Source organism: Blennius ocellaris (assembly GCF_963422515.1).
Source record: "Blennius ocellaris genome assembly, chromosome: 10".
NCBI classification, from domain to species: domain Eukaryota; kingdom Metazoa; phylum Chordata; class Actinopteri; order Blenniiformes; family Blenniidae; genus Blennius; species Blennius ocellaris.
Window position 1 is genome coordinate 5,838,439 of NC_137659.1, and position 12,346 is coordinate 5,850,784.

The 12,346-nt window shown below is 40.3% G+C and overlaps 1 protein-coding gene across 1 annotated transcript in view; it reads left to right on the forward strand.

The window, feature by feature from the left end:
• cadm3 (cell adhesion molecule 3) overlaps window positions 1-12,346 on the forward strand; it is a gene marked incomplete at both ends in the record, with an annotated part of 85,856 nt that overhangs the window by 31,834 nt on the left and 41,676 nt on the right. Inside the window, 3 exon segments of the mRNA XM_080503209.1 lie at window positions 3,987-3,995; window positions 3,998-4,065; window positions 4,068-4,137. Of these exon segments, the coding sequence (XP_080359335.1) occupies window positions 3,987-3,995; window positions 3,998-4,065; window positions 4,068-4,137 (147 nt within the window).

The following is a 12,346-nucleotide window of genomic DNA, read 5'->3' on the forward strand; positions in this document are numbered from 1 at the left end:
CAACATTTTCCTTATGCAGTTGAATTCTGCGCACACCACGCACCAACTTAATTAAAGCAAACTTATCTGTAATTAATATTTGACCGATAGTGCTAACAAAATTGCCACGCTCATATACTGTACAACATTGAACAATTTGTATGCATTAGTGGTGCTTTGCATTTAAAATGCAGAGTGCTATTTAATCATCATTAAAGCATTGTAGGCCTTATGTCCATAAGAGGGAGATTAACCTTTGTTTATTAGCTTGCAGTTATTGATGCAGAAAGTTTGTGTAACAATCTCAAACCTCAGTCTGACGGGCCAGCTGCCGACTGCCACTGGATCAGGGAGAACTTAAATGCCTTGCTCGAAGACACTGCAGCAGTCTTAATGAACATGCCTACGAGCACTGCTTCCAAATCCCCTCTGCCCTTCCATGGATCGAATCTGCAATCTTCCCCACTCCCTCTCACTTCTCTCACCTTTAACGAACCAGTGTCCTCAATCAATAATCCTAAATGAAAATAAAAGACAGAGCAATGACCAGATAACCAAAAGAAAAACAAAATGTGTGAAATGACAAGGACTGCTACATTTATGGAATTTATCCTCTTTGTCTCTGGGGGAACAACAACGGATCATTATTTCTTACAAGAGCAAGGTTAGTTGAGCCCACAAGACATTTAATCTTGGCTGTTTCCAATTTTAGACTGAAGAGTTTTCAAGGACTGACTCCTCGTATTTCAGGTTGAATTTTGAAGAAACAGTACATGAGACGATACTGAATTCATCAGAAATATTCTCACCGGATGTGATCCTGAAGTCATGAAAAAGAAAGATCGATGTGGGTTTGAATATATCTATTCAAATGATTGTGGAAAGAGCCAAACAGGCGAATCATGGTTGTAACAAACATATCTCTGGTTCAAGTTGGCGCTCAGGAAGTTCTATGTGTGGACTTTGCATGTTCTCCCTGTGAGTGCAGCGGTTTTCTTCTGCAACTCTTGTTCCCTCCAGAATCCAATAACGTGTTTGAAGTTAATTGTTGGGCCATCGTTGTTAGGCCCTGTTAACACAACAATGTTTATGCATGGGTGAATGAATAAAAATGCAAAGCTTGGGTGGCAATTTGGAGGTCCAACCGTGCTCGGTGCAACTGAAAAGCAACTTTCTGAAAACGGCTCCCAAGGTGGAATTTTTGCGAAAATACTTTGCCTCACCCTTTGTAAATGTAAGAAAAAAACTTGACTTTCTGAAAACAACGGAAATTCTGCTACTGTGCATGCGCACCATGGCTGTAGTAAATAATTCTTCTGCACTTGTGTGCAAGTAGGTGGACAGTGACAACAACGGCAGGCTCCAGCGTGCCATGACTCCCAGTCCATATTCTCCTGGGACCTGGTAGTTTTCTAGTTGACAGTCACCATAATAACAATCCGACTTGTCGTCTGTCCATATGAATGTCCGTGCACTCCCACGGTTGATGTTTATAGTGTATTGTTCTCTGTGTGTGGTTTCATTAAAAATTGTTTGAAAAAAAATAAACAGAAGCACCCATTAGTGGTCGAACATGAAAAATGTATAGTTTTCAGCTTTTTATGCCATTTACGTGTGAGTATACATTGTTTTCAAAATGTTGCAACAAAAACGCATTTTCACTTGTAACTTTGTCGCGTAAACGGGGCTTTAATTCTTTATAATCAGCTGGGACATGCTTGAGCCTTCCAACACCTTAAAGTTGGATAAACAGAATAGTAGATGGAAGAATGGATGGTAGTGAGAATAATATTTATGAAATATCACACAAGAACAGAATTCTTACTATCGGAAAGCTGTGTTTGAAATTTAATTGGTGACAAAATGATAAATCTCGACGACTTCTTGCAATTAAGCTGCTTTAAAAAAACAAAATCTCCCTGAAGAGATTTTAATTGAGCAGTGGTATTGTTATACCAGAACTAATATGACACTGAGCTTCTCACACAGAATGTTCCAGGTCAGAAATGCCAGCGCTCTGCGGCAGCCAAAGACTCGGCCCAAGTTTGGCGAACTTGTCGGAGTTCATTGTGGTTTTCTTGATGAGTGATGCACTGGGACAGCCCAATTTCCAACGTGTTCAAGCCAAGTGGAGGAGCTCCAGCGATCAGCCGCAAGAATTAGCACAAGATGCTATTAAAGGACACACTAATCCGCGGTGAACTTGACCACACATTCAGCCCTGAGACATCATGGGTACTTAGATAAACTAACCACAAGGTCAGAGCTGAAGTGAAGCACAGAGAGCAGGACAGGACTGTGGAAGTCTCACCGTGTCTTTCAAGTCTGACTGGCAAACACCGGCTGCACTTTTAAGAGCTGTTATTGCACTGAATCCTCATAGCCCAGAGGCAAACGAAAAGATTCTTCTCAATGTTTTCTGAGATGCTGAACTGGCTGTCCAGTTTTAAATTTACAAAGAGAAACACCGGCCCATAGTTCTCCGCCCAATCCTCTCAGCTCATGTACTGCAAATGTGAGCTTTTGATGCAACACGCAGTTAGTTTGCTCGTCTCTCTTCTGCATCCTCCATCGTCTCACACCCCTCCCCACTCACATGTGTTGATGGGAGTTCCGCTGAAGCGCACTTAAGCAGATGTTCTTCCAGCAGGAAGAAGAGGGGGGGAAAAAAAAAAACCTATCAATTCCACCGCCGTGCAAGGATGTGATAACGCACCACACCGAATATAAACCTGTCTCCCGCTTGACAATTTGGTTCCAATTAAACTATTTATACATGCCGTATTTTCAGGGGTGAGGGGACTGCTTTGAGGCATATCTTCTTAAGAGATGTTCCCTCTTTTGGCTTGCTCTTGTCGTCAATTATGCTATATTTTTGTTTTTTCTTGAGATTAGGTTGAGTGAGCACTGACACGTTTGGAAGTGAACGTGGAGGAGAGAGAGAGAGAGAGAGAGAGAGAGAGAGAGAGAGAGAGAGAGAGAGAGAGAGAGAGAGAAGAGAGAGAGAGAGAGAGAGAGAGGAGAGAGAGAGAGAGAGAAGAGCGCAAAAGCACGGTTGGGTGCACTCGAGGCCGCGGGAACTCAACACAGCAAAAGAAAAAAAAAAAAAGAAAAAAAGGAACACAGCGACCACGTTGCCACTTATCATAACGACGGGCTGCATATTTTAGTGTACATCTCTTGTTCTGAATCACAAACTCGTTTGACACCCTCACTGAATGCAGATCCGAATTAGCCTGCACCATCACCCGTTATCAAAGGAGCACTGTTAAATACCATAATTTGAGCTAATTTGAATACTGTTACACACCCAGACAGTTCACTCTTCAGTGATTTTTGTGGTATTTTCGGTGTTCGGCAACAGCCTTTCGATTCCTTCATTATGCTGGGTCATTTGTATTCTCGTTCTCTTTCCTCTGACCTGCTCATTTCCATATTGCCTGTCCCGTTTGAGCTTGTTCCGTACCAGGCGATACATATGCATGACGTTAAAAACTGACACCGATATTGACAAAAGAGGGTTAGATCGCCATTAGAGGTATGAGACAGTGCACTTGTTGTTGCTTTGACCTGTCGTAAGCCACTGTCTGCCACCGCCTCTTCATCTCTGCTGGTCCCTCAGGTCTATGGATGCCAGGGCTACTACTGACTCATTGCTCTTACATTGGCCTCGCAGACATACGGCCAGATAGCCATTTGTCTGCTTTTTTTGTCCCCCTGACAGCACGTCCGCGTGCGCGTGCATTGTGTCTGTGCTTTCAGAAAGACAGATAGAGATATATAGATAATCTGACAAGCAGAGAAAGAGATGGGCGGTGGGGGGAGATAGGGAGAAAGAGGGAGAGTGAGCCGAGTAATGCATTTTGTGGGTTTATCTGATTTGTGTGTTGGTGTGTGTGACTATTTTTGCTCGTGTTTTCATATGAGAGCGGTTCCTCTCTCTCACTTGTCTCAGTTACCTCAGTGCGTCTTATTAAATTGTCCCCCTCTGTCTTCTCTTTACGCAGAAGGTGACCCTTACAGCCAGTGACCTCAGATGAGACGGTGTCCGTGGGCGGCACGGTGACGCTGACCTGCCGGGTGGTGATGAGAGCGACAACTCCTCGCTGCAGTGGTCCAACACCGCACAGCAGACCCTGTACTTTGGAGAGAAGAGAGGTAAGAGGGAGGGAAGGACAGGAAATGAGAGAAACTTCAACAAGAAGATCTGTGGCAAGCTGTGTTCAGAAGCTGCTGGTGGGCTTTGCCAAATATGATTTGGAGAGTGCATAAATGCCTTCTCAATGAACTTCACTGGAAGCGTACTGCAATGCTTGCACCACAGAGGAGCCATAAGAGGAGGTAGCTGGCTGTTGTAAACACAACTCTCCGACAACCGTGACATAGTTTTCCCGTGTCACCGTTAAGTGACAAAAGCACTGCTTTCTAATTAGTAGAAAGATGAGAGTGAATTATGTTATAAAAGAAGACGGTAAGTAGGAAGCATGCAAGAGATGTGAAGAGTTCACAGTGAGAATGTAAAAGAAAATCCACAAACCCATTCACTAACCTGAGTTTCTCCAGATTTCATAGAAATGTTTCAGCGTTTATCTTGCAGTTATACAATTAAGACTGAAAAAGACAAGAAAGAAAAATAGAATATATTACCTTGGTCACAGTAATTAACTAAACAAGAAAGATGTGACTGCTTTTCATGAATAGACTATAAGTGAGACAAACTTTAAATTTATATCCATCCACACAGATCCTATAGAGCTGACACAAAACACAGATTGTTGCCCAATGTTTGATGTGGAGACCCTGTTGGGATGAAATGGTTGGATTATATCCCATTTACATGACAGTGTTTAAAGGTTTTGTGTTTTTGTTTCAGAAGAGTTACACAGCAGCAATTTTAAAACAATGTAGTTTTCTTGTGGGGCCACTAGTGGATGCTGTTGTTTGTTTTTGTAATGAAACCCCACACCTATGCGCAAATAAAACGATCCACTATAAACATTAATAATAGGAGTACACAGACATTTGCATGGACCGACAGCCAAGTCGGGTTGTTATTATAACTGTCGACTATAAAACTATCAAGTCCAAATAAAATATGGACTGGGATTGATGGCAAACGTTGTTATTGATCATCTAATGGCACATGTGCAGAAGAACTATTTAGTAAGGCTGTTGTGCACAGGTGCAATAGCTGCATTTCCACTGTCTACCCACAGAGATGGAGCCTGAACATTTTCAGAAAGTTCATTATTGGAAGCCGTTTTAAAAAGTTGGGTTTTAAGTGGATTGGAGTTCCCCAAAAAGCAATGAAAATTTAGTATTTTCCCTTCAAATCATTGTGGTGTGAACAGGGTCCTAAGTGGGATAGATGAGAGATTTAGTGGCTGATCTCGTCAGGTATCAGATAAACGTTGCTGTTTGCATCATTGTCTGGGTTAAAAGTTAGTGTTAATGTTGACTTTAGTCACGGTAATTATCATGAACAAGCAGTGTAAGGCCACTCTGCATTAAAGAAGCGATGCCTTTGTCTTGGAGCCACATCCAGATTTTGTCTGTATTTTGATGGATTGTCCTCAAACAACTTGCGGAGGTGAATTGAATAACAGGATTTCTCAAGTGTCTCTGGTGCATTTACACAAGCTATCTGATCTGCATGAAAACATCCCCCTGGAGGTAAACAGCCTTAAGAGGCACAATGCTGGAAACATACTTCTCTGAAGCATAATGCATGAGTATCGTTTTTAGGAGCTTCATTTGTAAATAGAAATGTTGGTCGGTGCACCCTTTCCGAACATGGCTTTGATAATGAGCACCACTTTGGGTCAAAAGCTTTGTTCAAGAGAAAAAGAAGGCCTGAAAAAAAAGGACAAGGAGATTGAGATAGCACTCAGCATGTGGCTGTAATATTGCAGAGCTCCAAAAATGTTCCAGAAAAAAATGAATTAATAGGGATATATACAAGCCTCTGAGCTTAATGAGATTTACTGTATTTACTTTTTTTTAAATTTTTTTTAAAGAGAATCTGTTTGGAGTTTTTCATAACTCGAAGTGTGCCTTTTGATGACCAAACGAGATGGTGAGCCAGACAGGCTTTTTATGATATTTTGAAAAGAGTGACTTCCCACTCCTTCATGCACCCTGTATTTGAAAGGAGGGGAAAAAAAAGGGAGGTGAGAGGTGCAAGTGGCAGAAAAGAGACAAGCTTGTAAATAGTGACTGGCATTATAAATACAGAGTTTCATTCTAATGATTAGGATGAATGTGCTGGCTCAAACCCAGGGTTCAAAACATTGTCAGCAGTAAAAAGGAATGTGCACAGCAGTGAGTGTGAAGGCTGTCGATAGATAGATCTATATTTTTTCACAAAAATTAGTTGGAAAATACCCGACCTCTAACATTTCATCATAAACCATTGACCTGAAGTTGGTGCCAGTTCTCACAATGAATGAAATAATATGCAATTTTGTTATATTTAGTACAACGTGAGAATGTGGATTTGTAATATTCTTTTTGGATTGAGTTCAAAAACTACTGGCGAAGATAGAAACCCTCATGACTTTTTGAGTGAGTCAAAAAAAAAAAAAATCAACTGCATTTATGTTTTTCTTATGTTCACAAACTGTGACATCCTGGGAGAAAAGCTTGTGGTTTTTATGTTATCTGATTTCCTCGGTGGCCCGGTTGTTTTTGCTGGATATTTATTCTTGGAGTGGAGTGTCAATGAACTGTAACTACAACACAAGACAGACAGACATGAGACCTGAAATGAAACATTAAATTGTGGCCGCAAAATAAAAATATATTGCCACAAAATATTAAACATTAATTTAAGGCCACATTATAGTATTTTAATGTGATGGTTATTTCATATCTACAAAATATTTATTTATTTATTTATTTTGACTCAGTGAGAAATTCTATGACAATGTTTTATGAGAATACTGATAAAATGACTGTTAGTAAAAAAGCAATTCCTTGTCAAAGCTCAATAAAGTCGTATTCTATTCTATTCTATTCTATTCTATTCTATTCTATTCTATTCTTCAGTGATCCACCATGACACATCAAACTTGATATTTGGGAGCGAAAAGAGTGGTGCAGATGGATGGATGAGGCAATTAGAAACGAGGCGTGGGTGTGTTTGTGTGTATGTGTGTGTTGGTGTGTGTGTGTCTGTGTGTGTGTGTTTGTTTGTTTGTGTGTGTGTCGGGGGGGGGCAGAAAGAGAGGGGAGACCCTCCTTTCTGCACCAACACACTGTCAACTTTGAGAGCAGAAGTAAAACAATCGAGAGACAAAGAGAGAGAGAATGGTGAGAGTGGAGATGGATAATGGCTGAGAAGTTTTCATTTGCCGAGGGCCAACGCTTTTTGCAACAGACAATTTGGAAAACACAAAAAGGCGAGAGGGGAGGAGTGAGGGAGGGAGGGAGGTGGGCAAAGAATTGAGAGATGAACAAGTCCAGATGGACCATCAACCACAGTGGAGAGAAAGGAAACACAAAGCGAGGCTCTTCTCTGCAATGATGCAACACTTGAAGGCTGACCTCTACTTTAGAGGAAATTGAGAAGAGCATTGACGAAAGAGGAGAAAGAAGAGATGGGAGCGGCAGCACAGGAGGAAGATACGAGAAGGAGGAGGTGGAGGCGAGAGACTCCCCATTGCAGTGGTCCAGTGTGCACAGCAGATGTTGAGCCTCGTGCAGAATTAATCTCCTCAACCATGTCAGCTGTTTAAAGTGCACCTGATGGAAAGAGGAAGAAAAAAAGATGAAGATTCTGTGATTTCAACCTCTTCAGCTCAAGGCTATGTTTTGAATTTCCTTCATGTGGGGGGTGGCTCCCCACACCTGTGAAGACAAATCAATGAGCTTACAAGGTGCTCACATACTGTACAGAACAGGTGGGAACAGCAGGGTCAGATGATAATCTGGTATTTATGGGTATATAAACTGATGAAAACGTTTGTTTCGAATTCAGAGAAGTTTCAGAAGTTTGCCAATTTAGAAAAAAATAAAGTCTTCACTTCTTTAAGTTGGCAAGAAGAAGATCGATCAATTCTTGCTTGGTAATTTACAGTAACTGTTGAGCCAAGAAATGAAAGGCAAAGGAAGATCGGATATATCGAGAAGGTTCAATAAAAGGATGGTCAGCTCTAAAAACCCAGGCTTGATTGTGGGAAAAGACTCGGTGAGAAATTCTTCAGTGCTCTACTTTGGAAGTGATAGATCGAGACAGAGCGGCAAGTCATCGATGCAGTTGGCCGGAACAGCAAAGCACCGGCAGTGTGCTTCAGAGCTGAGACAGCAAGATGTAGGGGGATAAGAGGAAGGAGGAAAAGAAGAAATGGAAAGTGGAATATAAAAAAAAAAAAAGGACAGTTGATTGAAGAGAGTGGAAGAACAAAAAGGTGATGGGGACTGAAAGAAATCAGAACTTCTCACCGCGGTGTTCTGGAGGAGCACAGCATGGACAGGAGCTTCAGAGCCAGAGGAGTGAGGGATGGACCAACAGCCTGGCGAGAGATTGAAGGAGAGGAAGGAAAATGATGAGCGACAACTCCTTACGGTGACGGCAGCCACACTGCAGAGTGGAGACGGTGTGATGGTGGAGGCAGAGGATAAACGGACAGAGGACAAACTATACAAGATTGTTTTCTGTTATTACTTTAAACTTAATCTAAAGTTAATCTTAATAGTACATTTACAAGGGGGTAAAAAACACTTGGGGACATTACTAATTGAGCAATGCAGAAAAAGAAAAGATTGATGTGGTGAAAAAGTGAGTCTGGAAACAAGAGAGGTAGACATTGTGTTACGTTGAAAAGAGTAATGAGTCTGTAAAAATGATGCAAGGGAATACAAGGCAGTAAATAGGCAAAGAGTCCTTGGATTTAATTTATAAGAAGAAAAAGTTCTTGTTCGCAAGTGATGTGAAAAACGGTGAAATATCTAAGCTCGTGCTGTGATGTATGAAAAGTTGATGTTTCCAGCATAATCACAGGGTTACATCAATTCGATCCATCTCTCTGTAGCACATTGAAAACTCAAACTGATTTTTATTATTAATCAGCCAAACTAAACCCTTGATATCAGTTAAATTTGACCCTGCTTTACCAAGATGAGTGGTACTACAGTGAGACAGCCACTAAGATGGGAACATTGAGCATGTACTTTTGAAAAATCTTTTATTTATTTATTTATTTATTAAAGCTGATTAAAAAAAGAAAAAGCAACGGAACAAAACGAAGGGGACCAGTCTGGTTCCAATGGAGCAGAGCTAATGAGAGTCGCACAAAACAGGAAATTAATTGTTTAGGGACATAAAGCCCAATTGTGTTTATTAAAGCAGATACAATGACCAAAAATCAGGCTTTTTGCAGCTAATCCGGTCATATAATATTCCAAGCATGAACACTGAAACCAAAAGAACCTGTCACTCCATGGCAAAAAATAAATGATCTGATAACTGTTGCCAATACAGAATATTTTAATTCATTTCAAGTCCTTAATTCTAGATAATTTATTTTAACACCCTTTAAAGGATGCACAGATACCCCAGAGGCACTGTGTGGGAGTGGATGGATGCATGAGGGGAGAAAAAGAAAAAAGAAAAAGACCCGGAGCTGCTAATAGAAGAGATTAGACAGCCAGGAAAGCACGAAAACAGATGGGTTCCCGCATTAACGCTACCTGGAGACAACAAGAGAGACGCAGACGGGAGGGAGGCTGAGTCAAGTGGAGAAACAAAAAAACTGTTGTCAAGACAAGCAGGCAGGGACGTACATTACATATTTGATCTATTCATCATGACATCCATCCATCGCCTATATAACTGTTTAAACCTAGTTTTGGTTGCAAAAATGGGGCAAAAGGCAGAGTGCCAGGTGGACAGGTGGTCAGTCCATCGCAGGGATAACAGATAGAAACACACACAAACCTCCGTGTTAAAGTCACCGATTAACCTGAGAGATTGTGGGATGAAGCTGGATTACTTTAACAGGAGAACATGGAAACTTCAGAGGAAGTCGTGAGATGACTCTGGTGGGGGACGCAGTGTCCTACTGGTCTGGTAACACTGAGGTAGTGATGGCTAAGGCCCAGCAGAGGCTCTACCCCTTCCTGAGGGTCTTAAACACCCCGGAGGGGATCGCCAGCTCCAGATGCCTGAGAAGGACCAACGGTGTCCTCAAAGACCCCTTCCCACCCAGCTCATCCCCTGTTCGAACTCATGCCTTCTGGCGAAGCGCTCCAGGTCGATGAAAGCCCGAACATCCAGACTATTAAACAGTTTTTATCCTTGAGCCATCAGATCATTAAATAACCGCTGATCTGGACGGTAGTGTTTTAATCTCCTCACATGTTCATCATTATTTCATTCAGTGAATTTCACTCAATTCCTTAGCATTTTACAGTTTATGTATTTCTATGATGTGTACTATTTATATTACGTGTACTGTTGTCTATTTTTACCCTTTGTCTTACTTTCATTGATGCACAAAGATATTTTTGTGGCAAGGAGATACTATGTTGTGGCCACAAAATAGCATTTGTTGGCCTCAAATGACCATTTGATGGCTATTCAATGGCTATGAAATACTACAATGTGGAATCAAAATACTATTTGCCACAAATTAGTACTTTTAGGCCACCAAATAGTATTTTAATGGTCAAGAATGACCAATTACAAAGCAAATCTATCTATCTATCTATCTATCTATCTATCTATCTATCTATCTATCTATCTATCTATCTATCTATCTATCTATCTATCTATCTATCTATCTATCTATCTATCTAGCTATCTATCTATCTATCTATCTATCTATCTATCTATCTATCTATCTAGTTTTTGAACTCAGTCTAAACAGACTATTACTAATTTACATTGTACCATTGTACTAATTAAAATGCAATCACTTATTATCATTTCATTCATTGTGAGAACTGGAGATCTCACCTCAAATCAATGGTTTATGGTTTGATGCTAGAGATCAGATATCTTTCAACCCATTTTTTTGTGAAGAAATGTAGATCAAACAAATAAATGAGGTGAGTATACTAATTACTCTTCACATTAGAAGTGAATGCAATTAAAAATCCACAAATTGATTCTATAATATGAGCTAAAAACAACAAAAAAGGATTTAACTGAGGATTACTGTATAGCTGAGAAAAAAAAAATGTGTGGCTGCTGCCAGGGTTTTGTTCATTAGAACGGGGGTTAATGTAATCATTTCCAAATATAGATCCTTGTTTGACTTCACTCTTCACTTGACTGGCCAGTATAATATAATAAAATGATAATCCACTTTTCCATATTTGATATTTCACTTGACTTATTAGCTGCAACGTGCTGTATCTGGCTAAATTACATTATCACTACCGAGCTAATACAAACATATGGCCAGTGTGATAACGCCATAATTGCCATCATAAACATGTGAATCCATCTTCTCTGTGCCAGTCGAACCCTTGAAACGTGGCCCGATGTTGGGTTGATGGTAATATGAAGATGGGTTGGGTTAAAATGCTTTGTTCTGGCAGCTTCACAGTTCCCTCAATATGAAGATGTGTTGCTTCTTAGATGTTCTACTGTACGATAGTTTCTCTGTAATAAGTGTGAAATGTAATTTACAATTGTTTGGACAAACCTGAGAAACAATATGAGGTGGAGGATTGCAGTACTTTCTCATCCCAACAGTAGGTAAAATCAATATCTTCAAACCATTTTGTAAATTGAGTTGAAAAAAAAAAACATTTAGCATGGCATGGCCGCAGAAATATGAAAATTACTTTCTCCCCATCTCAAAAGGATTATATGAAAGTAGAACAAATGGGATACTATATTTCCTTGTTAGCCAGAGATTAACTTTCAGCCAGAAAAATGAGGATTAATATGGATATTTGTTTTGGTCTGTTGCTTGTGATTAAGAAATAAAGATTCTTTGAGGGAAAACCCTTTCACAATTTTAAGGATGATTCAGGAACACGAAAAAGGTTACAAAACATTTGAAGAGTCTAATTTCCAGCTCTACATACATATTATCACATGTACATTCTATGAAATTCACCAGACGCGGTTTCCTGATTCCATAGAGAAGTTTGTCCTTGTCTGCTCCCAATAAGTGAACAATGACAATCAACTTTTCAAATAGTGAAGTTTGGCGAAACACATTTTTCTAACTAGGGAAAAAAAAAAATCACTTGTTCTGAGTTCATCTATAATTTTATTTATTTGTTGTGTGCTTTTCTTCCTTTCCATAAAAGCGTATCGGCAGACATCAGACAGGCTATCATCTGCCTCAGTGCAATTTAACAAGGTAATGGCTCTCTGGTGATTTACAAACCAGGGTGGATGGGAGGACTC